Below are 27450 nucleotides of genomic sequence, written 5' to 3'. Positions count from 1 at the left end.
TTTTATGTCTCTGCTTGCCCTCACCTCTCCAGCTGTTGGAACTTGCAAGGAAACCATATAGTTCTGCTGAGGTCCTGTAGGGATAAATGCATCAGGGACGGAATAAGCAGCCTCTAGTGTAACCCTCAGGAGATTGCCACCTGACAGCTGAGCTGCAGAAAGCAGGGACTCTTGGACAGACACTGCCACTTCGAGGGCACACTGCAGGTAAGAACAAGGGGAACTGACATTACCTGCTAAAAAAAGCAAATGGTAAAGAGTTCAAATGCACCTGCATGCACAGAAAGTAGGCAGATACCTAAGTGGAGAATTTATAATGTTGTAATAGGTACTGACTTAAATGAAGTAGAATATAACAGTGTTAAGAAATAAAGGCATCATAAGGTCATTTTGTGACCACTGCATTCAATTTGAAACAATTTCCTACTTAAAACATCAGTGTCTTGAAATGGGAAAATAAAACCAGCTCTAATGAAAGAACACTAAGGCTGCAACATATTGTACAAAGAATTCAAGAGAAGCCAAACCTAAGGTTGCAAGTGCAGTCCTAGCTATACCCCTTTTATCCACCTATATGATTATTTAGGCACATACTCACAATAAAGGATGGATGGCTTGCAGGTGTTCAATGTTTATTATCACTATTGTTCAACAGGTAGACTCTTGCCTTATTTATTATTACATGTAACTGATCAGTCTAACAGCAAAAATATGTTTTCAAATGCACTAGTGTAAATTTGAAGTCCATTGATTTAATGAATTTACACTAGTAACTGCACATAGAATTTGGTCAGAATTAGGCACATTTCCCCATATACTTTATTACATTCTCTGTGTATCCCTGCTTTGCTCATTGAATATTGCTCAGCCTGTAAGCTGAGACAGGGATGTCACATGAAAATAGCCCTTACTGCCTAATCGTAAGCTATGCAGCATTTAGTTTGCACAAAGGAAGAGAGTAAATGTTATACAAGCAACCTCATCTTTGTCACTTTCTGATTTTTCAGCACTTCACTTTGCAAATGTATTTGTTCTTTCAACTACTTTTTAAATGATAAACAATAGTATTTATGGGCTCACTTCTGATCTAATTATTAGTTGAAAATTTGTGATATTCTTCAATGGGAACAGAAGAGGTCCCTGTATTTTAATATGTATGATTTTAACATATCACGTGCAAAGAGGCAAAGTCACAGTTACTGAGAAAAACAATGTTTAACTAAAAAGCAATAGGCAGCTGAATGACTGAATTACTGAATGTATGAACCACCCAAGTTCCACATACCTTGGCATCTGGGCGCAAGTTCTCCATTGGAGAACCAGGTGCTGCATGCAGTGGAACAGTTGTTTCAAATGAACACTTGCCTATGAAGAAATAAAGATGGAAACGGCATAAAGCCTGAAACTTCTCTTATAGAAAAATTGTGTACCAACAGAAAAAGCTGTGGTATATGCCCTCCACATTATTCAGTTCTCTAAGATGACTATTCATTTTTGTCAATAAATGAGGATTTATGAAAAAAATTAATGGTACAGCTTCAGAGAAAGCAAGGAAAGTAAGAGGACGGTGAGGTGATAGTGTGAAGTTTCCACTGCACCTTGAAGCAAAGGTAGGAGGTCAACAACAGCCTGGCCAAGAGCCACAGTTTTCTCATCCTTCTGCCTCTTCTCCTTTGGTAAGACTTCAATCACAGTCACTAGCAAAAAGGAAATAAAAACAGACTCTATGGAAGTTGCTCAATCATCTTAAAACAGCCACTGAAAACAATGTCATTAGGGGTGCTTAAAAACTGAGGAACTGTATTAGCTGTTGGCTAATGTTCCTATTCTGTTCATCAGAGCCAGAAGAGAACAGAATGGTTGAGAGCTGTCTGTTACCAGTGCTCACATGCTGCATTCTCCACATCCTCTTTCAAGAAGAGGATGAAAATGGAGGAGCTTAAAGCTCCTCACAGATGATACTCCTACTCCATTCTCTAACAAGAGACTCCTAGTAGGAGCAGATGGCAATGGCCTTGCTGAGAGGCCTTGGGCAAGATCTCCTATCCTGTCAGTGAATCTGAATGCATAGCTAACAGACAGTTACGTACAGAATATGGGCTTGTGTGCAATGTCATCCAAAGAGTTGGGCCCATCAGGGTTGTAGTCGAAGCTGGTGGTGAAATTATATATCACTGTTCCAGAGGAAGAAACATCAGTTTTTGAGGAATCGCCCAGGGTTGTGCCATTATATTCTACACGAACATAAGTAACTGGAGTTTCTCCTTTTACACCTTTCTAATCAAACACAAACAATCATTAGGGTTAATTATTTAACTTAATTTATAAGAAAGGCATATTTCAAACTGCATGCAAATCCTAAGAGATTAAATACTAATACATAACTGTTTTCAGAAAGGTTCCAATTTTTGTAAGGTGTTAAGAGGTAATTCACAAGTCGTATAGCTGAGATAATATCTAGTGGCAATTTCAGCAACTTTGCTGGAGATATGTAGTATTTGGAATCTGTAGGCTCCTTTTACTTTACAGTTGTGCAGTGATTTTCAAACTTCCTGAAGTCACAAAACTCATTCATATCACTCCTGCTGCTGTGGAACTCTTAGCCACATCCATAGAGCCAGGTGACCTGGCCCACTCCATTACTTTGCAGAATCCCTGACAAGCTATCATGAAACCCCTGGGTTCTGCAGAACACAGTATGAAAACTACTGCAGTAGTAGCTTTAAAGAAGGGTCCAGTTTTGAACATGTTTCTTAAACATAGGAACACATTAACTGCTAGAGCAGGGTTTCACTTAACCTAGCAGCCTTTCACTGACAATGACCGATATCAGATAAGATACTAAAAGAAATGCTATGGAAAAACTGGTGGCAGTGAGGTGGCGACCACCTGTGGAAGCTGGCAGTGAGGCGGGGGCTGGTGACTGCCCGCAGAAGCTGGCAGCAGTGTGGGGGAAAGTGGAGGTGGACCACCCACAGAAGCTGGCAGCAGTGTTGGTGGGGGGGTGGGGGGGGACAACTGCCCGCAGCAGGTGGTGGGGCCATGGCAGGGCCTGCACAGCGCTGCCTGCAGGGCCCCCCAAAGTGTGCTTTGCGCCCCCCCCGCCAGGGACAGCCCTGGTCGCCACCCACCGCCCTGCACCTCACATGCCACTTTTCCATGGCTGGTCACACATGTGGCTCCACGGGTTGCTGATGGGCCTCATACCCGGCCAATCACACATTGCCCATCAGCAGTCTATGGAGCCGTGTGTGCGACCAGCCGTGGGAAAGCGGTGCACGGTGGTGGTGCAGGGTCATGGGCGGCGGCGAAGGGCGGTAGATGGTGGTGGCAGCCACCATGTGCAAGCTCCCCCCTCCCCTCCCAAAATCTACCTGGCCGGATGGTGCCTGTGAGACCTGCAAAGGGGCACCACTGCCCTTGCCTCCCTGGCCCTGTTCCTGGGAGGTGGTGGTGCTCCATCCCTGCTCGCCCACATGTACCCTCTAGGACCTTTCCAAGTACCCCTAGGGGTACGCGTACCCCTGGTTTACAACCCCTGCTTTATCTGATTCCTGCTAAGCATTTTGCTTCTATATATTGTGATAAAATGCTCTATACTATGGGCATGTTCTGCAGTGTATAAAAAATAATTTAATTCTATAGTTTTACATTTGCTGCACTTTAATTTTACTATTTCCTTCTTTGAAGACCAGAGCAGCTAAATACAAGTCCCCAGTTTACCTTTCCTAGACTATCTGCTATATTTTGTTTATTTACCCTACTCTTTTTATGCATTTCTTCTCTAACCCAACATTTCCCATCTTATTTTTTTATATTTTTTGCATAATTTGCATTGTACATTGCTTAGAACACCTTGTAGGGAAGAACACAGTCCATATAAACATACTATTGCAGGAAGAGGCATTGTAGGCCCATTATATATACAGATAATCATGTAAGAGGGGGAACAATAGAACTCATTACATATTAATGTCCAAGCAGCTCATCACCCTGGCAAGTGATGTGGGGACTGAAAGAGCTTGAGAATGCAAATCTCTGTATGTGGACTAACCACAAGTGGGGAACCAACAGCCACACTGTGACATTATGAACCACCCTGTGTTTCTGGTGTCAGAACAGATGGCTCACAATTATATGTTCTCCCTCCATGCCTTTGCCAGGTCCACAACAAGCAGGTTCATTCCTGACCCATCTACTAACAGAGATAAAGTTACTGACAGACAAGCTGAGACATTTTCAGAAGACTTTACCAGGTCATGCCCCTCCAACACTGTGATCTGCACTGATTTGACTGGAATCAGCGATGCTTCAGTAGATTGAAGAGGAGGAGGAACAGCAACAGATAGGGATCCTCTTTTGGCAGACTGCCCTACAGGGGCAGCCATGTCTCTACAGGAACATGAACATTACATTGAAACAATCTAGTAACATGGATTCTGCTTTGCACAAACTCAGCACAGCCACCCATGCCCTCAACAATGCTATTGTTTTTATGCAAGTTCTCCTTCCTTCTCTAAACATAGCCCCCTTTCCTAGTTAATACATATAATGTCAATGGTACACAGACCATGACAGAGCATTGAAGACATACTGCTACAGTTCCAGAGGCCAGAGCTCAAGCCCTGCTGGAATCACTTCCTGACAAGGCACGAATATTGAAACAGCCCATAAAGCATCTGCTTTATGCATCACAATCAAACTCATTTTGGAATGTAGTTTGATTTGACTGCAAACTCCAAGTGAAAAGTGCCTCATGAAAAGAGTAATTGCAGTGGGAATGAGCAGAAAGCTTATACAAATAGGTGTGGGGCATCTGGCGCTGTATGTGTTATGGTCAGATACACAATGCCTTTAAAATTGCAAGAGTTTACTGTCTGTTGAAACATGGCTGCATGTTAGGTTTAGGGCACTGTTACTAAGTGCTCTCTCTCAGAGACAGAACCAACTTTAGCCGTGTATCTTTGTGCCCCTTATCTGCCTGATGCCTGTGCCCCAGGGATCATGTTGTCTCCAAATCCACAGGTCCTAAGCACCTCTGAAAACAGGTCCCTCACTCTGAATGGTTTCCACTATAGGAGCTCAAAATAACCAGAAAGCAAGCTTAACAGGCTATCCAGAAATTCCCCTTTTCCAACCCTCTCTGCTTTACCTCAGTATGAGAACATATCCCAAATGCAGCTGCACTTTGTCATTTCTGATTGCCAGCTCAAAGGCTACCATAGCTTACACTAGGAGACTGTATTAGTCCCTGAATCCCTTTGATCTCACATCCACCAATATCTTCAGCTACCATAAAAACCAAGGCATACAGAATTAGGCTGCTTCTGAAAATATGATTGCCTTGCATCAGATTAGATATATTAGCATTGTCCTTCCAGAAGCCATATGAACACAAATCTAACAATAAATAATATGAACCTAGTAGGACTGTAAGATATGCCAAACCTCTCGCTGCACTAGCTAATGACATCAGCATGCAGCTTCCCAGATACACACATAGCTTTTACTTCTGTGATCCATTCCTCCCCACTTCATCCCTTTTCTGACTCACACACCTGTTCCATGGGTTTTTTAAAACTGTTAAACCTTTGGGGCACTGCCACTGATGGCATGTTTGTACCCTGGCCAGAACAATAAGTCTCTTACCTGCCTAGGACTTCTAAGCAGTGCCCTGATATAAATGCTAAATAATACTAAAAGTAAGCAATGAAAGCATATCTTCAGTGATTAGATTTTATTATGTTGGCAAATCAACAGTGCCAGGTAATCAAAAGCTCTTTATGTTGTGCAAAATCCAACAGCAAAACTATGAATTAGCTAAGGGATGTCAGCCTGAAAGGCAAGATCGTCCAAAATTTCTGACATGTTGACCTTATCTATAACATATGTCCTATGAGCCCAGGCATTTCATCATATGATAGTTCACTGGCACTGCAAGAAACAACCTGGCATTTGCTGTATATCATTCACCTATGGTATTTTTCCAGAGCTCACAGCTTACAGTCCATGTTTATTTATTATATTAGGTATGAAACTGAAGACAGTCATATAGTGTTGCCTTTGGGGATATAAATTGAATACAAATGTATCTAAGTTTTCTCCTAAGAGGTAGTTCTTGCTCTTTCAGTACTCAGACTACATGATCTCTACTATCTGATCTCTGCAACTAAGAAGCAGTATCTGTGACCAGGGACTTTTGATTTGGAGAAGTTATGAACTTGAAGAGAGGTCTGACAGGAACTATCTGCTTTAGGCTGGTCTCCTGGGAATCAAAGACTGTGTTAAAAGGGCAGCCCCACTATAAAGATAACACACGAGGAAACTGTCATAAAGGATACGTTTTAAAAATTGTCTGTACGTTTATTTTCTGCATTTGACGGCACGTTGTATTGAGTCAGCGGCCCTGCTTTCCCAGCTCAGTCTGCGAGTCAGTCGAAGTCGGCGAGTCAGCCTGTGCCGCAAGGGAAGAGAAAAGCAGGTGACTGGAAACGCGGAGACTGGCGGGGAGGGTCAGAGGCAGAGAGCGCGCTCGTGTGCTCGGCGCCCCCACGTCCCGGGCGCAGGCGCCCCTCGACCCCGTGCTCTGTCGCAGAGGCGCCTCAGACAGGGGTGCGGGGGGCTGCAGGGACCGCCCGGACCGCCCCCCCGGGAAGGTGCAGCAACTCCTACTCGAGCCCTTCGCGTCCGCCGTAACCGCAGCAACGGCCCTGTTCTCGCGAGCCTGCACGGGGCTGGCCGCTGGGGGTCACGTGACGTGGAGCGGCTTCTGCTGTCGCCATATTTGTTGTGGGCACCGAGGCTAGAGTCTGGGCAGCGGCCTGGTTGTGGGCCAGGCCCCGCAGACGGGCCTGGAGCCCGCCTGGGGCGAGACTTCCCGTAGCCCGGAGGCCTCGGGCCACAACCGCTCCTGCATCTTACCGGGCCGCACAGTCGCAGCACACGGGATCCCGCCCGCTTGGATGTGTTGGCAGAGCGCACGGTGACCTCACATGGCTACATCGTGGGAACGTGCCTTGACCTCGCGGGGCTGGAGGGGATGGGGCCGTGCCCTCACGTGCGGTGGCCTGGGGGCTCGTTTGAACGGGCATGGTGCTGCATCCTCGTGACTGCGATGCCCAGAGGGAGCCGGGAGCCGCGCGGTCCTGGCCCTGGGTGGATCCGCTTGATATCTTTTAAGGACGACCCCTGACTGATGCCGCAGCCTAGGACAGGTCGCAGTCAAATCAGCAGAGCACCGCCGAGCCTGCAGAACGCGAGCCAGGCTCCAAAATCACATGATTCACTTTAAAAATCAAGGGATTTTGAAAAAAAAAAAGTACATTTGGGGGCAGTTTCTGCCCCTTCTGGAGTCTGATTCCCTCAGGCACTTTCTCGTTCTTTTTTCTGCAGAGGCTAGATCAGACATTAAAAAAAACAAAAGCAAACACAGAAGGGCTCACATAATCAAACTGCTCCATGAACTGGGGCTTTAGAGCTACAGTCAATATTATGAGACTTGTGACCTGATCATGGGAGTTTGCAACACTGTAAAGACACATCCTTCTCCATTGCAGTAGGCACCACACTGGGGAACACACGCCCTATAGAAAAGTGTTTTGCACCAGGAATAAAACACTACTGAGAGGTCCTGACAGCCAGACAGGATGAGGTCCTTTACTTCTGTGACTCATTGGTGGGGATCATAGGCAGGCAAGGCTCTTTGGGTAAATTCAGTATCTCTTATTAGACCAATTCAGATAGTTGGAAAATTCTTCTTAGCAAGCTTTTGGGCACAAGCACCCTTCGCCAGGGTGAGGAAACATCAGCAGATGGTCTGTGCTCTTTCTGGATGGAGTGGTAAAGCAGCCAGAGGCCAGTACATTTGCAAGGGTGTCCGTTTTAGCCATGTTGGTGTAACGACGTAGGCAGACAAGGATCTTCGGGTGAATCTGATATCTTTTATTAGACCAACTTAAATAGTTGGTAAAAAATATTTCCTGTGTGCAAGAAAGTACATATGCAAGAAAGCCAGTCAGTTAAAATGTAAATTGAGGTGGTCAGTAGGTGAGAGACAGATGGGAGGGAAGGGGGAATGAAAGCGGTTGTAGTCAAAGCATAAGAGACAGGAGGGTGGGGAGAAGGGAATGAGAATAGCTGGTAAAAAGGGGGGGGTTTACCTGGGGATCATTGTATTTGATCTGCAGGACATGGGACATAGCTGTAAGAAACTAGATTCTGCACCAGCATAACATCCAGGGAGCATTATCAAAAGGAGGGGGAATCCTTAGCTGCGAATACCTTCCTTGTACAGAGGCAAGAATTGGTGCAGGTGATATTTTTTATTGAGCTAACTGTGGTTGTCACAGTACTATTCCTTAGGTCTCTGGGAGAGAAAGTCATAGCAGAGCTAATAGCAGATGCACCAGTAATTTTATTAGTGTCATATTGCAGTGGAGAGAGCAGTAACAAATTATCAGATGCACTGACTCGCAAGCCACAGATTCCCTGCGGGATGAAGCGCTACATGGTACGTGAGGAATGGGGCAGCAGAATGAGGGTGAACTGGATGTTATACAGTATCCTAGGCTATGGGGAAGGCATGGGATAGGGTAGCTATTTTCTCTTCTCTTCCACGGGGGTGAGCAGGGTAATACACACAGTCCTCCAGCACAGTGAATGGGTGGAGTGGGGTGAGTGATACTCACCAGTACGGGGTAGACGGGGGGATAAACAGTGTGGTCATCTCAAGGGTAGTGGACTGCACTGCCTCTTCAGACAAGGGCCAAATGTGACATGGGTTTCTGAAGTTCCTTTAGGGAACACCTGATAAGAGTTTGTACACGTGTTCCTCCTGGGAGCCAAGCCCCAAGGTCTCAGTCACTCTACCTACTAGAAGTCATTCTTTTTGGAAAGGGTCTGGGCAGGCGAGATATTCTTAGACCGAAAGGTTCCTCCTAGCATTTCTGCAGATTGAAGCAGAAAACACTCCAGGAGACAGCAGGCTGCTGCAGCCCAGAGACAAGCTCCAAGCAAGGGAAGGAGTCACTGAGTGGGGGAAAAAAAAGAAAAAGAAGAGGGAAAGGAGGACAGAAAGCACCTGGAAGGTGAGTCCTGGAACATGCTATACCTCCCACATATACAGTCAGGGAAGTGGTGGTTTAACTCTCTCCAGCTCAGAGTTTACCCTTCTCCTCAGATTCCCTCCTTTCATTGCTTTCTTCCCCTCTCCTCTCATCTTTATTTAGTTCTTGATAGTCTTCCTCTTCCTGGAGTAATTTTGAGATCTGTTACATCTCTGTTTTTTTTCCTGACAAATGGGTCTACAAGTGAAGCAGACTATGAGGATTTAGGTGGGAGGAGAGACAGTCCTCTGACCCTTATATTCAGGTGCTAAGCATTATGTTCTCCCCTGAGACAAGTGTATGTAATTCCAGGGTAACATTAGGGGCTAAGGTGTGTTTTGATGAAAAAAGCATTTTAACCATTTTGTTAATATGGGTTGGTGGGGGTCTGGGAGTATTAATACACCTGCTGATTTCTACAGGGCAACAGGGTTGTGCTCTGACTAGTTAGAGGAGCTGTATTTGGGGAGAGGGAGAGCACATGTACACAAGACGCTTAGTAAGGAGCTGACTAGCTCCACAGTAAACATTTCAGTAGGTGTGTCTACATGTGCGCCGGACTGCGCAGTCATTTAGTACTTGCTTAAAGTACTTGCTTGTTGCTACTGTGCAGTAGTGTTGGTGTTACTGTTCATGCCCTCCAACACTACACTGCCATAGCAATGAGCTACGGTGGTGTAGCTCATCACTATGTCAATGTAACCTCTTGTGTAGATCTGCTCAATGTCTACATGTGTGCCCCTATTAGGGTACAGGAAATTAATGAACTCTGCAGCAAGATAGTACTTTTAAATACAAGTACTACCCTGCTGCAGAGGTTTTTTTGTGCACAGCAGTGCATGTGTAGACGCTGCCCAAGCTGGCCGTGGCACGAGGGGCTTCAGCGCAGGGGCTGCCTGCTGGCTAGCCTTGTGCTGAAGCACCCTCATGCCCCAGCTAACCCCCACACATTACACTAAGCCCAGTCAAAGCATCCCCAGGCTGGCAGGCTGACCCCCGGGACTGCCTGCAGGCTGAGACTGCTCCGACTGAGCTCCATGTACCGCACATGAATAAATTCCAGAGCTGATTGCACCAGAATTTATTTATGTGCACTAACTGTATGTGTAGACAGGCCCAGAGAGCAGGAAGGATAGGGTGGAACTGGGGAGTAGAATAGGACAAAGACTTGAAAAGTTCCAGGGAAAAAGGAGTTAATGGAAATCCCTGCTGCCATTATAATAGCCTCTGGCTTCATTCCTGCCAGGTCTTTGACACCTCCCAGAGCTGATTGGCCAGCTCCATGAGGGTGGCCCCCTGACCAGAATAGCATTGCTATCAGATTCGTGGGGGGAGGGTGCTTTTTGGTGGTACTATCTTCTTGTCCCCTGATATCTGAGCATGGGTCTCCTTTGCCAGGCCTGGGCCTTGCATCAAGAGTGTTCTCTTTTTTTTCCTCTCTACCCTATCACCATAACTTTAGTGCAGTATCTTATTTTGGAATGGAAAATCAGGGGGCTTCACATGGGCTACATGTGTCAGCTCTGGAGAGGGAAGGGGCTGGCAACTTCTGGGCGGGCACTGGGAGCAATCCAGCTGGACCCCCCCCCCCCCGAGCTGCCATCATCCAAACAGATAAGCCATGACCGTGGTCCCTTAGGTAAGCACTGTTCTGCAGGCATCGGCTTCTGCTGAGCTTGGCTCGTTATATGCCATGAGGTACCAGTCCCTGGAATTCAAGCTGCTCATGTATAGCCACTGTCAGCATGTGTGTGTATGTCTGTACACACATGCTGAGGAGCATCATACCACTGCCTGAAGGACTTCTACCTCTGAATCCCACAGACCAGCCACAGGCTTGTCCAAAAGCTTGTGCTCAGAAGCTGTTCCAACACTTTTCTGAAGGCTCAACAAGTATCCCTCCCCTCTCTCCTACATCCCTGGACCAGCTGCAGGATAGAAAGGGTTGGGAACATGGCCATGAACAATAGCCCTCCTACTGGGGTGTCTAGCACTAGTACCTCTCTCGGTGTCCACCTGCCCGTGGCCCACTGTTCAATAAACTGGTCTCTCAGTACTTTAACTGGTGGTGGCATCACTCTTTTCCCCTTTCCTCTCTGCTTTCTCTCATTTGGCTGATTGGCACCCTGGGTACAGTCAGAGGTCACATACACCAGTCGTAAGTGCCTGGAATCTTGTTTGAATGAGACACACACAGTGAAGACCATGAGGAGGCCCTGCCCTTGCTGTCTCATGCCTCTGTGAGTCAGTCAAATCTACCTTACTCCCAGCTGTCTATGAGGCACTTAGGGATGAAAAACAAAATATTCAGTAGCTTTCAACTAACAGACGTTTCAGTTGTGAATAAAGCCTGGCTTCCTGGCTGTCAGCCAGCTGACTTTTCAGACAGACCCCCAGCCATGTACACCATAATACAGTGATTTTTTTCTGAATGGGGACCACAGCAAAGTCCACTGGGAGGGGAAGGATTCCCTTCGTGACTGGGGCCTGGAAAACCTTATACGTTCTCACTCTGCTTTGGGACCCACTTAGGATAATGAAACCAAACTTGATCCAAATCAGTAATGGGAAGGGGAGCTGGCTGATGTAACAGGAAGACAGGGAAAGAAGAGGAAGAGAGAGATGAGAAGTAGGCAGCTGTAGCTGGGTTGAGAGGTTGGGTCTACCAAGGTGAAGCAGCTACTGGTGTTACTTGCATCAGAAGCACTTTCCTGTTAGGCCTGGGTTTTGCGCCCTCAAACTGGCACCCAGATCTACATTCTGCACCTTAGGTCGCTTCCCCTCTGCTCCTGGAGAAGTGTTGCCACACCCTTCTAGTCCAGGGAACTGAGCAACACAGAGGCAGTGATGCCCTTTTTGGCACAGCAGCCACCAGAACCCAGGCTAGCAGTCTCCTGGTCCCACACAAGCTTGACCCCCACTGCTTCCCTGCAGATTATTAGCTAGGAGGACATCTCCAGCGTAGCAAGAGGAGCAGCCCTGACCTCAGCAGTTGTGCGGCATTCCTGCACAGAGCATGGTAGGTATCAGCTCCTTGGGGTAGCAGGGGAAGCCCACTGAAACACAGAGAAGGAGGATCAGGCTTTACTTTCCCATCCCAAGAACTGTTCTATGCCTTGTCCTCACCACTTCCAGGTTGGCTCACCTCCAGCACTAGCAGAGATGGCTCATAGGAACAGGGACACTCCATCCAAGTTCAGATGCTCCAAGAAGAAGGCTGCTGAGGATCCTGTGGTTACAGGCCCCAACATGGACTCTCTGGGCTTCCAGGCTATGGACAGCAACATTCCTGGTCTGTCACAGGTCATCCTGAGAAAGCTCAACATGAAAAGCTATGACGAATACAAGTGAGTAATGCCAGATTACCTGACCTTGTCTGCATAGGTACAGGCTGCCCTCATACAGGCACAGTATGTGAACTTGAACACATCTGGGCCTCTGTCTGCGCTAGCTGAGCAGGGCATGACCAGAAGGGAAAAACAAAGCTGGCTCAGATGGAAGCTTGCTGGACTGGAAATGCCATCTCCAGTGACCTAGGCTGCTCTCCTAAGTGAGCTCAAGATCAGGTCTGTCTCTACCAGTTCAAACCAATTCATATACAATACTGACATATATTACACCAGGATCAGAGACTGGATATGAAGCTCTGTATAGCTCAGTGCCTCACCACATGGCAGCACAGGAGCAGGTACTAGCCTGTTTACTCTGAACAAACAGTGACCCCAAGATGGACACAGACAGACAAAACCTAAACCTGCATTGTGGAGTTTTACCCAATCCTTTCAGGGTAATTCTCCATGGGCTTACATGAGTTTACTTTAATCTGCATGCTGCTTTTTTTTCATCAGTGTAATATTGATTGCACTCATGATAATTAGTTATAATCTATGCCCAAAGCAGGGCCATCACACTCCTTTACAGCAGCAGTCCCTGCTCCTCCCAGGTACAGATAAAGCTCCTGTTTTTAAAAGCATCTCAAATGAAGACATTCTCTGCTAGCTTCCATTAAAATTCTGGCAAGCCTCTCCAGAAAACTGCACCAAGACCCTAATAATGCATTACCATTGCAGTATTAATGAAGCAACAGTCACTCTCTGCCATCTCTGCTAATGATGCCAGTGGCTTACATTATGCAGCCCTTGTCCAGTCCTTGTCCTTAGGAAAGGTCCCATATAGATGTGGTCGGGACTTGGGCTGGAGCCAGCTCACTTTTCAGCAGCAATCCTGCCTTGGCTGCTTTCCCACAGGTCAGCCATGGATGGGAAGAAAGGGAGCACAGATTTTGGGATCCGAACATATTTTGACATGTTTAAAAAGATGGAAGACACCTTCAAATTCTGTGTGGAGTGCAAGAAACTCCCTGATGCTCTTCCTGACTCCAAAAACCTCCGTCGATGCAAGAGGTATTGTTGGTTCCCCAGTGAAGTGGAGGGGTTGAGCATGGCTCTAGAGGCCTGTCCCACAGCACCAAGCAAGACCCATCCGCTGTTGCAAGTAAAAATGCTCTCAACTTCTTTGGAGTGGCTTTGAGAAGGGAAGAATTAATCCCTATCAGACACAAATGGTTTGTACTGGGCTTCTGAATGTGACACTGAAATGGATATTACACCCCTGAGCAGCAGCTGCATCCAGTTCTTGTCCTGTCATATCTCAAATCCTGATCCCTGGCCAAAGAAGTTACATGGTCGCAAGGTCATCCTGAGCCTTGCAACCCATTGGCACACCAGCTTCCCAAAACAATACCACCCAAGGGTGCAGGCGGGCTGGTTTCACACTCAGTCACCTGACTGACCAAGTACTTGCTGATAACTAGGCCTGCTCCAAGCTGCCTTTGGCATAAGTCTGGAGCTAGGGTCCAACTCTGGTACCATAGCAAACCATCCTAACAACTCTGTCATCACAACCCACTGATGTTCTCTAGGGTGAATTTGATGTCTGTGGGTCACCTGTCCCACGCAGGGCTGAAAGAGGCAAGAATGCACTGAAATCCAGGGGAGATCAGACTCCTTGAGGCTGTTCTCTCAAGCTCTGTCTGTAAGACCCTTCTCCATCAGCTTCCAGGATATGTATTGCTGCAGCCTGGTGCCCATACTCCTTCCTCTTCTCTCACCCTCCCTCCAGGTGCCAGAATGTGTATTACTGCAGCCCTGAGTGCCAGCGGGCCAACTGGCCTGTGCACAAAAAGTTCTGCAAAAAGCTCAAGTTGGTAGCCCTTGACCGGCTGGTGGAGTGGCTCATCTTCACAGGTAGGAAATTTGGGTTTGCTCTCCATGCCCCAGAGGACTGGTGTTGAGCAGGCTGGCCTCTCTAGTGCCAGAGGAAGGCAATGGCATTTCTCATTTGACTGCCTCTGCACCAGCTTACTAGCCAGCTTCCTCAGGTGGATAGTAAGGCTCCAAAGAACAGCAAGGGGATCGGGCTAGGGGTCAAACTGTAGGCTCTGTCCAGAGCTGCTTCTACTCTCTACCAGCTCCTCACCCCACCTGACACTCCTGGTTTTCTGGTGTCTCAGAGACCAGCCCTCAAACACTGCCTTTAAAGCCCAGTGAGCACCTCCCACAGTGACAGAGAGCCAGGCAGTGGTTGGCAGTATGGGAATCTAATAACTGCACAAATGCATGTACTCCAACCTGCAGAAACTCCTGATTTTGCTCCTGCTTCTCAACCATTCAGGGTATGTATGAAACCTGTATACTTGCAACCTTTCTCCTGGTTTGGCTGGCACAGCCTTGATGGTCTCATGGGTTCCCACCCTCCCATCCTCCTGTTTCCCATTCAGTAACTACCACACCACATCCTGGCTCAGCAACAGGTGTGCTTAACCCAAGTTAAGCTGGCAGAGCCCCATGGCCAGTTTTCTTAAAGACTTAATGATACTCTCCAGGGAAAGGGATCTGTCCCACCTAGTGGAGGCAGGAGCCCCAAGGGTTAAGCTTGTCTGTATTTCTCCCACCAGGTGATATTCCTTTCCCCACGGAGACCTGGACTAAGCGCATCCAGGAAGTAAAAGGCTGGGAAGACTGGTTTGCCATGCAGGAGCACCTGGATGAAAAGCTGGGTGCTGTACTAACGGGGCGTTACATGACCATCCTCTGGGCCAATGCTGGGAAGCCAAAGCCAGAGGAGGGAGAGCTGCTGGAGTCCATCAAGCGGCTGATCTCAGATTTCCAATCCCGACCAATCACCATTGGCTTGGGGCTCCATGCTTTCAGTATTGACCCGTATGCCAAGCCCATCACTGTGCACGTGGCTGGGGCTTCCCACATCGAGACCTTCAACACCCGGGTGATAGATTATGATGAGCTGACACAGATATTTCCTGGGCACCAGGGCATCGAGGTGGTAATGGTTGGAGTGGATGTAGTTGATGGATCCATCATGAGACCTCCACTGACAGCCTTTGGACCCAGGGGTAGAGTCTACCTCAGCAGCTATAAAGGCCTCTATCATGACTTTTGGGAATCCCAAGTAGAAACTCAGCAGGCTGCACGTCCAGACCTTGTGGTGGGCTTTCATCCAGGTGAGTTCCTGGGCAGAGCCTCACTATGGTTGTGTCGAAGAGGGGGTACCTCATCCCCCTGGACCCACAGAGCTGGCCCCATCCTGGGTCATGCTCTTCATACCCCTCCAGCTTTCCCAGATTTCCCGCTCCTCCTTTCAGTCTATCCCAACACTGCAGTTCCTGTGTGATAAGATAGTGCCCACCATGCCTTCCCCACTTCTGTATCCTAGGAAACAACCAGGGGAATGAGGCCTCAGGCCGGCTTAGCAAGGCCAAATACAGAAGGTGGGCGCACAATGATGGTAGCAGCTGGGAAGTGCTGAGGTTTTAAATGCCAGAACATAGGACTGGAAGGGACCTACTGGTTCACTGAGTCCAGTCCCTGGTGACTACATCCAACTATGCAATAACCATTCATCTTGAAGGGTTGCCAGGGGCACCTGCTGGGGCACATGGAGCCTGGGTGTGTCCCGTGCATAATGTCATCAGGCTGATGCATTATCCCAAACCTAGGGATGTTAAGGTGGCGAGATGGTGATTCAGCACCGAGGTGTTAGAATGCATGGGCAGTGGGTCTGTGCCAAAGCATGGTGCTGAGAAGGGCTGGCCCTGCCCAGTGCGTGTTCTTCCCAGGGACTTTTCCTGTCGCTGCTCCCATGCCACTGCGCAGGCTGTAGCATGTCATGTACTGTAACCTCTGAGTCCCTGCTGTGTTTGATGAAAGCACAGTTGTGAAGCTTGGGCTTCCTGACAGCCTTGGCTCAGAGGATCTCAAAGCACTTGAAAAAAACAGGCTCCATTACCCTTCTTATATAGATGGGAAACTGGTGCCCAGAGGGTATTGACTTCCCTGGGGTCACATAGCAAGTTGCTGGAAGAGTTGGGTGGAGTCCTGCTCCCTTCTCTAGCCACTCGCTGTTACTGCCCCATGGTACAGGGCACTGGGGAGGGGGTGTTCTTTTCTCCTTTTGCATACTCCTTCTGCTTGGACAGTGTCATGCACCAGATGCTCAGTGAGACGGAGGAGGAAGGGACAAAGCAAATCTTTAAGGGCTCTGTACTTCATTAGCTCCTACTTAACTGCTTCTTAGCATTGGTAATAGACTCCATTCAAGACTGGCTGGCACAGAAAGTGCTGCATAGCCCAGATGCATGAGGCTTAATGCTACAGGTCAGCATGGCCACAGTAATCTCAGCATGGGTGTCTGGTAGCTTCTAACAAGCCTAGCCAAGAATGGCATGTGGTTCTCCCTGGGCATCTCCTGCATGCTACGTGCTATTTAGATACCCTCTAAAGTCTCCATTAGCTTAGTGTAAGGGAAAGCAGAGAGGGACCTGACTTAGATCACTAGATCATAGTTCCTTGTCTATTTGGCACCCTGGGAAGCTGGGTCTGAATTCAGCCCAGTTGGTCCTCTACTGGACCCAAGAACTCAGATCCCTAAGGTGGGGACAGGAAGGCGTGCATGGTTTGCTGTGTCAGCCCGTCAATGGTACTGGAAAGTGAGAGGTTTTTAAGCACGTGAATAATCATAGCATGTGGCTGGGGCACCAGCATGGTGCATCTCTACTTAAAAGAAAGATAATGACCAAGGGTATTGTAGCATCAACCTTGTGCAGCTGGATACAGGAGGAAACAGATGCACAAAGAGGCCTGAAAACCAGGCAGTCTTGGCCTAGGTACTGTGTCACATCTCTGCTTTTCAGAAAGAAAAGCAGAGATGTGACACTAACATAACCTTGCCCTGGCCCCAGGAGGACCACAGCTGCTGTGTAACCTGAGGGGAGAGGAGGTGGGCTAAAGGAAGACCACTGAGGTGATCCATAGTCACTTCAAGCTTCTCAGCAGTTTTGGGTCCATGGCTATTGCTATTCTTCCCCATAGCAACCCCTCACAAAGTTGTCTTTTTCTCCAGAACCCAGAAAGGAGATCAGTTTAAAGCATTTAGAACCATCTGAACCCACTCCTTTCCCACTCAATGAACAGCCGCAACAAGGCATTTGGGGCTATTATGAATTGTGGAGTAAAGCCTCTCCTGTTATTGCTACATGGTGAGCTATGGGGCCAGGGAACAGAAAGCTTTAGGGACCTTTGCTTGTGGAAGCATGTTTTTAAGATCCTCACTAAATACATCTGTGAGCTACTGGAATTGAAATGCAGCTAAGAAAAATATCCATGGGTGCTCCACAGAGTGAGCCAGGGAGCATTATCATTAGGGAGGAGGATGGATGTCATGTCAGATCCAGGCCAAAGGGTGGCTTAACTCATTGTGGCAGTGTTGTCAGAACACTGCATCAGCTCAAAGGACTGAACTGTCAACATCTGGGCTGTAGTGGGGAGATGATCAACCAGAGGCAAGTGTTAAAGAGTAAGGTTATATCATGAGCACCAATAGACTTTTAAGTCACCTTCTTAAGCACTAAGAAGCTGATCACGTTGTTTGGGACAAGTGGGGAGAAGATGCCTATGGCAGGGAGGTGAGCTAAGCAGGCATCCTGAGTTTTCCTGCAGTCCTTGGTTTTGCTAATCTGCCAGTGCCCCTGAAACATCTCTTCTCTGTGTCCTGCCAAAGAATGGTGTAACTCATCCATCCTGGGTACTTGTAGCCCCACCATTGCCATGATACCTGAGTATGCCACACTTGAGAGACAGGGCAAGTACTAATTTGTCAAAGGGAGGTGAGGGTGGGCTCCACCAGAGCCGTGTCTTTTAGAGGGTAATTTGGGAGAATATTTCTGTGCTGGAAAACACCCTGGTGTGCAGGTGGAGAAGGGCTGATGCTGCCACATCTCATTTACTTGGAGACCCTGGTACAGGTGCTTATGTTGTGTTCCTGTGTAGAGGCTGCACTGGAACAGCTATATAGACAAGTCTCTTCTGTCATACACTGGGCTTAAGTGACTTGCCCCAGGTCCCAGTGGGAGTCTAGGGGAGAGAAGGGAATGGAACTCAGGTCTTCCACAGGCCAGGACTTGTCCTCACTGGAAGACTCTTGCCACCAAATCCCCCTCGTGAAGATGCAGTGCAGTGTGAAGCACAGTCGCGTCCACACCAGGTTAGGTGGGCACAGCTGTCATGTCCACACCAGGTTAGGTGGGCACAGCTGTGTTGGCAGGGGTTTCACACTCCCAGCCTATGTAACTACGCTGGTGAAATTTTGCAAAGTAAGCCCAGCCCCAAGTTGGTGCTGTGATCCCTGGGCCATCCAAAACACAAGCATCAGCTGTGGGAAGAAAAAACACAGCCTTCCACTCCCCTCATTGCATCCCCTGAACAAGAAAAGACCACTAAAGTCACTACTCCAGAGGACAAACACTCTCTCAAAGAAGTGTAGGTCATGCTACATCACATCACAAGCCATCAGCAAAAGAAGCCCCACTGGACACATCCTGCCATCTTCAATACAAAGCCGGTTCATCAGAATCATTCCAAATGAACCATGCGCTTAGCATTTAGCACAAAGTAGTGAGCAACAACATTGCTGAAACACAAAAGCATCAGGTAGAAGCAGTGAAAAACACCAGTGGTTTCCTCTCTGTAAAGTGTAAAGTGCTGTAAAATATATCTGTAAAGTACTTTGGAGTCCTATGGGGAAAGGTAATTTAGCACAAAGTTTTATCCTAGTCCCATGGTGCTGTGGGTCTGTGTCTTCCAGGGCAATTTATATCATGTTGGCATGCTGTGTGACTAGGAATTTAAAAAAGCCACTGACCCATTGAGACACAATGGCACCTGCCCAGGCACACATCACCTGCAGACTCTCCTGCTAAAGGCAGGATGATCCTGCAAAATCCCAGGTGGCTGGAACCCTTCCACCCACTGCATAACATGGAGTCTTCCTTGAGATCCTGCCCCCTCCCCACCAAGCGTTCCCAGCTGGTGGCCTGTGCCTTCTTCCAACAGCACCGACCCAGTTGCCTCATCCTGCAGTGAAGGCTCTCATAGCCTCTTGCTTCCACCCCTCCTTGCGAAATGTTCTGAAGTTAGTGGGAGTTACTTGTTTGCAGCACGGCAGAAATAGGGGCTGTCAAAAATAGACTAGCCGTGGGAGTCTGGAGCATGCAGCGGCAGGGGTAAGAGGTGAATGAGAATAAGAATACTGTACAAGCTGCTCTAGCTCCTACAGTGACCACACCCCCAGCCTTCTTCCATCTGCAGAGCCACTCTTCCCTGCACTGGGACCAGGTTTCTCCAGGGCTTCCACCTTGCCTTCTGCTTTGTTTGCAGGGTTCCATGCCTGCCAGGACCTGATGGAAGGCTGGCTCCCCACCCTGCTGCTGCTGCGGGACTACAAGATCCCCACCCTTTTCACCATGTACAAGTAAGGCAGGCTTGTCTACCCGCCAGGAGCCAACATGCCCAGAGTCCTCAAGACAGTCATTAATAGGGGACAGCTGCTCTCTGACTTGTACTGATACCTTTCAGTGCCATTTATGTCACTGCATACTGGATCACACGCTGAGTGTGAGCCAACAGTGTACTCTGGTTGCAAACAAAGCCAACAGCATGCTGGGCTTTATTAACAGGAGTGTCACCTGCAAGACAGGGGAAGTGATTTTTCCACTCTGTTTAACACTAGTGAGGCCTCAGCTACAGCATTGTATCCAGCTTTGGGGCCCACACTTCAAGAAAGACATCAACAACGGGAGAATCCAGCAGAGAGCAAAAAAAATGGTTACAGGCCTGGTAAGCAAGACTTAGGAGCAAAGGCTGAAAGAACCAGGGTTTAATTTGGAGAAGAGAAGACTTAAGGGAGGAGATTGATATGCCTTCAATTACTTGAAGGGGGATTATACAAAGGATGGGGATAGACTATTCTTTGTGGCTATAAGGGCTACAGGAGCAGTGATCTTAAATTGCAACAAGGGAAACTAAGGATGGATATAAGGAAGAACGTCTTCACTCTGAGGGAGGTTAAGCATTGGAACAGGCTACCTAGAGAGGCTATGGAAACTTCAGCCTTGGAAGTTTTTAAGAGTCAAGTTAGACAAACCCTTGGCTACTGTGGTCTGCAGGGGAGCTGAAGCAGTTGACTTCCCAAGGTCTAGTCCAACTCTGTTTTCCTATGATTCTATGTTGCCCTGCAACAATATGCTATAATTGGCTATTAGAGCTTGACATTGCTTTAAAATGCTACCAGAGTGTTTCAGCTGGGGCATTGCACAAGCACTGCTATGGGGTGCCTTGTGTTGCTGGCATCCAAGTGGCACTGGCAGGGCACTACCATAGAGGAAGCTCCTACTGAACATCCTGGCACAGGTTATGTGGTGTCAGGACAGGGGGGTGTTGGCAGGCTATAAACATGCCCCTTATCTCTCCCTGACAGTGAGCAAGAACTGAAGTCCTCCCTGAAGATCCTGATGGAGCTGGAAACCAACATCACAGGCTGTGGAGCCAATCCCTTTGCCTCCCTCAAACCTGAGCAGGTCTACTCCTGCCCCAACAAGCCACTTGTCTACTGCAGCTCCCACTACATCATGTTCCATGGGCTGTCCAGCCCCCCGTATGAGCCTGATATTGGGGAGCTGGAAGAGGAAGAGGACAAAGGGGAATAGAGAAGAAATGCTCACACCTGCTTGGTATCAAGCAAACGAGGCACTTCACTGCTCCTAGACAGACCCTGCTATGCCACCTCCAACCCCTGCTTCCATTGCTCTGGCTTGGCTGCATTCAGGGCCAGTGCTCCCCTCTCAGCTTGGGCAGCAGCCCCAACAGGTACCAGCTTTTCATGGAGCCCAGGGAGGGGAACCTGGCTGCACTGGCTGCTCTTATAGCTGCCTCCTTCAGCAATACAGCGGTCTCTGAGGGACACTGGAGAGAGCAAGCTCTCTTGACTAGGCCTCAGAGCTGACCCCCACCCCAAACCACCACAATGAACAATGGGAGAGACAGAAACCAAGCACTTGCCAGAGCAGGGCTGCAAGCATTTAGCAAGCACCACAGAGTCTGTTGCATTACCAGTGCTGGCTCAATCCTCTCGCACCTTGTGGTGGGGGTTGCCATTACCAGTGCAGTGCTGTCACAGCTATTTGCAGCGTATATGGTAGCAGAGATATGAGAAGCGGTGTTCACAGAAAAGGCCCTGCCTGCTACTGCTCACTTACCACAGCTCGGCAACAGACTTGCCAAGGGCACTTCCCATCGGTGACCTGTCTGCTGGGAGTTGAAGTGTGGAGAGCAGCCCTCCTGTTCTTTCCTACAGGCTCTCACTTTACTACCTTTGCTAAGAGCCTCAACACCGTCCCCTCTGACTGAATGGCAGAGGGCAGCAGTTTTCCTGTATTCCTGGTTTTTGGGACAAAAACATAGCCATAGCTATCAGCTCTCCAGGGCTTGCTCTATCTAGCTCAGAGCTAGCTAAGTGAGGTGGAAACATTTGTCCCAGCCACTTGTGATTATGAGGATGGTTTTCCATTCAGCAGCCCTCTGCAACCAGGCTCTCACCCCCAGTAGCTAGAGACAGGACATCTGTCCCAGACCTAGTGCCTCTAGGTCTGCGGTTCCCAAACTCTGACAGATTGCGCACCACCAGTTTAAATGATACAACCTTAAGTACCACCAGCAATTTTTCAATTCAACCTTAAGTACCACCAGTGAATTTTTGTCATATAAAGTAATTATAATAAATCTGTTAACGCATACCACAGATTAGGAATGGCTGCTGTCGGTTACGGACTCTGATCCTCTTGTCAAACCAAACCAAGTCCCATTAGTGTTTAATCACCTGTTTGCTCTGAGGTGCCAGAGGAGACCCCGCTGGCTGCAAGGGAACAAGCAATGCCTGGTGGAGACACACCACTTCCTGTGTCTGCCTGGGGGGAATGTCAGGAAGGTGGAAGGCTCCCTCCAGTGTACCGGACCTCCTGGGTACTGAGTTCACCTGGAAGAAGCTGGAGGGGGCATTCCCCATGCTGAGGTAGTGAATGCACCTTGAGTCAGTGGATGCCTTGTGCAGCCTGATTTGCATTAGACCCAAGGGTACATCTGCAGTGACCCTTGTGTGGGTCGTTGTGTGCTCTATCCATTCAGTCTCCTCTGCTCTTCAGGCCTTGTTCCCTGCCCTGGTGACCCTTAAAGATCACAGCCAGGGGAGATGCTGGGGGCTTCCAAGTACGGTTCTTAGCAGCACACACAAAATGATCTCTTCACCGTGGTGTCTGCCTTAGTTAATTTATCCCTCAGTCTAATGGGTGAATTGCTGTGATAAATGCAGCATTAGGAGAAGCATCATTTCTATATACTCACAGGCCATCGCCCTGTCCTGATCCCCCTGTTGTTCCTCTTCTGCCCAATGCGTCAGGAGTGTGCGTGTCACTGGCGCTGGATCGCTCCCCTCAGCCATCTTCCCCTGCCACCCACTCCTACAGCCAGGAGGGGCTCATGGCAGCAGTGGGAGATGTAGAGGGGACAGATAAACACCAGGGAGGAGCCGCAGCAGCTTCTTTCGCTTTATTTCTCAAAAGGCCTTTGTTGTAATAAAGAAAGCCAAGGCCTGAGCTAGCCACTGCCTCGCCCCCTCCAAACACAAGTGGCCTCCAAGTGAGCAGTAAGTGGCAAGGGCAATCAGTAAGGAATTGGCTCATGAGGAATGATTCACGTTGCCTGAAGCAGACACCAGGGGATGTTAGTATTTTCCAGGGCAAGCCTGCTCCCCCTAGGCCCAGACTGTGTTGCTGGAGATGGTGGGGCCCATGGGCCTCATGACAGGCAGGAGTGGCGGGGACATGTCCCATGCTCACACCTTCTGGAGCAGAGGCCTGGCCTCTGAGCAGGGAAAATCCTTTGTGCTCTCGCTGCACAAGTGTCTGTTGGGAGGGAGCTTCCAGGAGCTGGGGCTGGGCCCTGAGTGCTCTCCAACTCACAGCGACCAGCTGCCTCCTGGGATGGGGACCCCGGGCAGGAGAGAAATAAAGAGACTCCTGAGGATCCAGGAGGCTAGAGAGGAGACAGGCTGGGTGGGGCAGGGGAAGGGGTGGGGAATGCTACATCATCTGGTACATTCATGCAAGATACATTCAACCCCACAGACATCTGGCCCCTCCTGGCTCATGCTTGGTTTGGTCATCAGCAAATCCCTGCTTCCAGGTACAGGGCTGCAGAGCAAAGCTCCAAGCAGTGAGGGAGGGAGGGATGAGGGGCTCTGCAGAGACAGAACCATCAGCCTCAGGTTCCCACTGCAAAGGGCTAGGCACCACAGCATCGTCCCCTCAGCTCCAGCACTTGCCTCTATCCTTCCTGCACAGTACTAGAACTAACTTCCCTGCGCAGCCCCTGGCATCACCAGCTACTGCACAGCTCCACAGCGGGCATATCAGGAAGGCCTTGGGACCTGGACGCATGCGTGAGATGAACCAAAATGTCCAGGGACAAGAGCCAGAGCAGCTGCAGGAGGAAAACACAAGCTCACATATACCCAAGGTTGATACCAATAGCCTCACACAGGCTTTCTGCAGCCCAAGAGGTGGGCATAAAGGGGAAACCCTTGAGGGATGAGAATTAAAGACACAACACAGAGAAGTCGGGACGGGAATGCTGCATCTGCTCCAGGCGAGGCAGAGGCCGAGCCCCTCACAAGGGTCTGAGACCCAGAGAACAAGGCTCAGGCTGCAAGGAACCTAGGGACAGGTTCTAGCCCATTCTGTACAAAGCTTGGGCAAGGGGCATACAATTCAGGGGACGTGAGAAGGGGCTTTAAAATTTGTTTGGCAAGGGAAAATACCCTTCAGAAGAGATGGGCTGAGGACACCAGGCTCAGCCTGTATAGAGCTGGGCTCTTGACTTAGAACCAAAGCAAAATGCTGGGCCTCAGTGCAAATGTGATGGTGCAAAATCTTGCTGCGTGGCTTTTCTGGGGAGATTCGGCTACATCCAAACTAGAACAGGAGACAGATCCCTTCCAGTGTGGCACTGACCCAGAGCCCGTGGGTATGGGTGGATGCCATGTTCCCAAGCCAAGTCCTTCCCTTTTGAAGGAGTTCAGAATCCAGCTGTGGCCCATCTTAAATACCCAGTCCCTCATTGTCATTTGTGGGACCATTCCTTTCCATTACAGCGAACAGGTTTTCTGCATGGCTCCTTTGGCCCTTTGCACAGTCTGGGTTGGAGAGGAGGCCAAACTAGAATCCAGTTAAAAATTACCCCACACCTTCTCCCCAAACCTAAGCACAACCTTGTCCAAGGTCCACAAACAATCAGTAAAACTTCTCCCATGTTCACAAGGCCTCTGGCCATCCTGGCTCCATCCAGAGGCAAAGGTGATAAAATAGTCAGAGCCTGTTCCTATTAGACTTCCAGACCCATTCTGCAGACCCTAGAGGTTCTGACAAGTTAGGAGAAGCAGCCAACCCTGTGGGGGCTCCTCCAGACCTAGCCTTTTTCTATCATGACCTAATGCTTCATAGGGATAACTGAATCCCAACCAGCCTCCAACCTACTCTTCCAGTGGCTCGTATCACACAGCAGAGGCATGATCCATCATGTATGGTGCTGGTGACCCTCAACCCCCAGTGGAAAGTACAGAGCAGGGTGTTGAAGCAGATGACCTCCGAGGTCCCTCCCAAGACCCAAGTTCCATGAGGACAGCATTCTGCACATCATGGGAGCACAGCAGGTTCACCTGGCAGAGCTGCCTCCCATGTAGACCTTTGGTTAATCCATCAGCAGCATGTAGTTTCTTGGAGGAGAGGTTGGCTGTTCCATTTCTGTTTGTCCAGGACACAAATTGTAGCAAAGACAGTTAGAAAATACTTGAACAAAGGGACCTGTGCTGAGGCCCAAGCAGAGGGCAGAGGGTTGGGGGATTCCTGTTTAGGAATCAGTGCAATTCAATGTGTGCTTGTATCTGAGGTTCAGACCCAGCGTGAAGGCTCAGCTGGTTTGTGCTGGATGCACTTGGAGCTGGAGTCTGCACATGTTTAGTACTCATGGTTGACATACTCCGCAGGCCCAGCTATAATGGGACCCACTCCTCAGGGACCTGAGCAAGTGTGAGGCAGTTTGGAGGCTAAGTCCAGGTGCCTGGAGGGCAATGGGAATAGCTGGTGACGAAGTGGGTCCAGCCATGGGTCCAAATAGTTGCCAGAAATCTTTGTTGGAGCAGTGGCGCAGGGATGACCCTTGTCCTGAAGGCACCAGTGGGGAGAAGGCTGCTTGGCAGAAGGCTAGGTGGGTTGGGATGGACAGATCTTCACCCCTTCTTGCTGCAGGACTCTCGAGGGGACTGGTGAAAGTAAAGGGCCTTGGCAAGACCAAGAACACAACTCTGGACACAGGAAAGGCTCAGCTGGGAAGGACAGAGGCAAGACATGGCAAGCAGTACTTTTTAGGCTTGCCTATGTTAGGGACAATGGCTAGGCCTGTCCCACTATGACAAGCATTAATCCAGAGCTGCAACTCAGTGATGGTGTCTTGTCACCAGTGGCTTTATACCAAGTGGGCTCCTCATGCACACCTAGACTGCCATGCTCCACTCTGCAGGGAAGGTTTTCCACAGCCTAAACATGACTAAAATCAGCCCTGCCAGTCCTATGATCCCTTGCTTAGAAGGGGATCAACTGACTGCGTCACAGCCTTTTCCACACTACAACACTGCTAGTGCTGGATGAACCAGTGCTAGTGACAGGTGGAAAAGGTCCCCAGAGTAGAGATGGCTGAGATGCTGGATCTTCACCAGTGGCCTGGAGCATCACATCAGGAACAGGAGAAGCAGTCCTGACAACTCATCTCTGGCCTCCTGTCAAAGCTGGAGGGACACGGGTGACATTGGCACAGCTACAGAGTTACAGTCTTGATGCTGGTGGACTCAGGGCTGCTGTGGTACTGTGAAGCTCAGAGGTACAGTCAGAAATCCTCAGGAGGTGGCAAGGACATAGGTTAAACATCCTGGTGGGTCTCATTGCCAGTGGGAACTGAGATCAATCAATGCCTGGCAGTTTTTATCAACAGTCTGAAAGGTGCTTCCAAGTTCCTTCAGGGAAGGGCTGGGCTGCCACTGGCTGCCACCTGGCTCTAGCAAAAGCAGCTCTGAGGGACATTACCTGCCAGGACAGAGCTGTCTACAGATGGGCCAAGGAATGGCTCCAACATGCTGGAGCTCCTCCCTGAACCGACGGCAGGGAAAGCAGGGCATGTGCTGGAATGACGAGAAGAGAGTGGGGCTGGGTAGCAGGTTGAGGGGAGCCCAAGGCCCATGTGATGGCAGGGAAATCTGGGACCTCACAAAGGGGCTTCTCCCATCTGGCTCACGATAGGATCTGCTGTCTTTTTTATTGGGGACAAGGGGCAGGAATGATGTTGGGGGCAGCGGTAGTCTTTACATTTCTCAAGCCAGGCAAAGTGGGTAGGGTGCCCCGATCTGAGGGGTGGGAAATGAGGGCCAAGCATCTGTCCACCGAGCATGTCCATAGGGCAGCCATTACTCAGCATTGGCGCGCTCCCGCAGGGCTGGCAGCGTCAGTGTTTCCGGAGCAGATTTCTTCCGGGGCCTGTCCTTGGGAGCACTGAGGAAGTCTGGGGGATCATCACTCAGCGGTGTGGAAGGGGCACTGGCTGGGGCACTGTGTGTGACCGGAGCTTGTCCCACCTGGCTTATGGAAATGGAGGGTGTGACCACGCCAATGATCTCGTTGGTGGCTTCCTGGGTTTCCCTCTCATACTTGCGTACCTCCTCCATTGTCATTCCTGCCAGGGGTAAACAGAAGCAGAGTTCACAGGCTGGCTTGGGAGGACCCACCCGTCTGCTACTGCTTGGATGTGTCAAACAGGGGAACACGGGGGTGAGACTGCTCTGGAAGTGGCTCTCACATGCACTGGAAAGACATCCTGAGCACAGGGAGGTTTGGGGG

The 27450-nt window shown here is 49.3% G+C and overlaps 3 protein-coding genes across 5 annotated transcripts in view; 1 reads left to right on the top strand and 2 right to left on the bottom strand.

The window, feature by feature from the left end:
* Nucleotides 1–6552, bottom strand: part of CFAP70 (cilia and flagella associated protein 70) — a 30127-nt gene extending 23575 nt beyond the window's left edge. The window contains exons 1-6 of the mRNA XM_019539843.1: nucleotides 6362–6552; nucleotides 4254–4392; nucleotides 2091–2277; nucleotides 1599–1697; nucleotides 1286–1365; nucleotides 25–201 (exon numbers count right to left, since the gene is read on the bottom strand). Of these exons, the coding sequence (XP_019395388.1) occupies nucleotides 25–201; nucleotides 1286–1365; nucleotides 1599–1697; nucleotides 2091–2277; nucleotides 4254–4388 (678 nt within the window). The 5' untranslated portion in view covers nucleotides 4389–4392; nucleotides 6362–6552. The remainder of the gene's footprint in view (nucleotides 1–24; nucleotides 202–1285; nucleotides 1366–1598; nucleotides 1698–2090; nucleotides 2278–4253; nucleotides 4393–6361) is intronic.
* A 1849-nt stretch (nucleotides 6553–8401) lies between these two features.
* Nucleotides 8402–22140, top strand: MSS51 (MSS51 mitochondrial translational activator). Of its 2 annotated transcripts, XM_019539842.1 has the most exons (7): nucleotides 8402–9086; nucleotides 12240–12451; nucleotides 13352–13507; nucleotides 14226–14350; nucleotides 15061–15624; nucleotides 19835–19928; nucleotides 20934–22140. In XM_019539842.1, the coding sequence occupies exons 2-7, from the start codon at nucleotides 12267–12269 to the stop codon at nucleotides 21160–21162; spliced, it is 1353 nt and encodes a 450-aa protein (XP_019395387.1). In that variant the 5' UTR covers nucleotides 8402–9086; nucleotides 12240–12266; the 3' UTR covers nucleotides 21163–22140. The 2 variants fall into 2 exon arrangements, with proteins under 2 accessions (XP_019395387.1, XP_019395386.1); XM_019539841.1 differs by lacking the exon at nucleotides 8402–9086 and having other exon boundaries at nucleotides 11892–12451.
* Nucleotides 22141–23041: 901 nt separating this feature from the next.
* Nucleotides 23042–27450, bottom strand: part of LOC109313359 (cytoplasmic phosphatidylinositol transfer protein 1-like) — a 34452-nt gene continuing 30043 nt past the window's right edge. Inside the window, exon 9 of one of the 2 annotated variants that reach the window (XM_019539839.1) lies at nucleotides 23042–27286. In XM_019539839.1, the coding sequence (XP_019395384.1) occupies nucleotides 27021–27286 (266 nt within the window). In that variant the 3' untranslated portion in view covers nucleotides 23042–27020. The remainder of the gene's footprint in view (nucleotides 27287–27450) is intronic. The other variant, XM_019539840.1, reaches the window with a different exon arrangement.

This window comes from Crocodylus porosus, unplaced genomic scaffold, assembly GCF_001723895.1.
Source record: "Crocodylus porosus isolate Cpor-Errol unplaced genomic scaffold, CroPor_comp1, whole genome shotgun sequence".
NCBI classification, from domain to species: domain Eukaryota; kingdom Metazoa; phylum Chordata; order Crocodylia; family Crocodylidae; genus Crocodylus; species Crocodylus porosus.
This window is presented reverse-complemented; position numbering and strand designations above follow the sequence as displayed.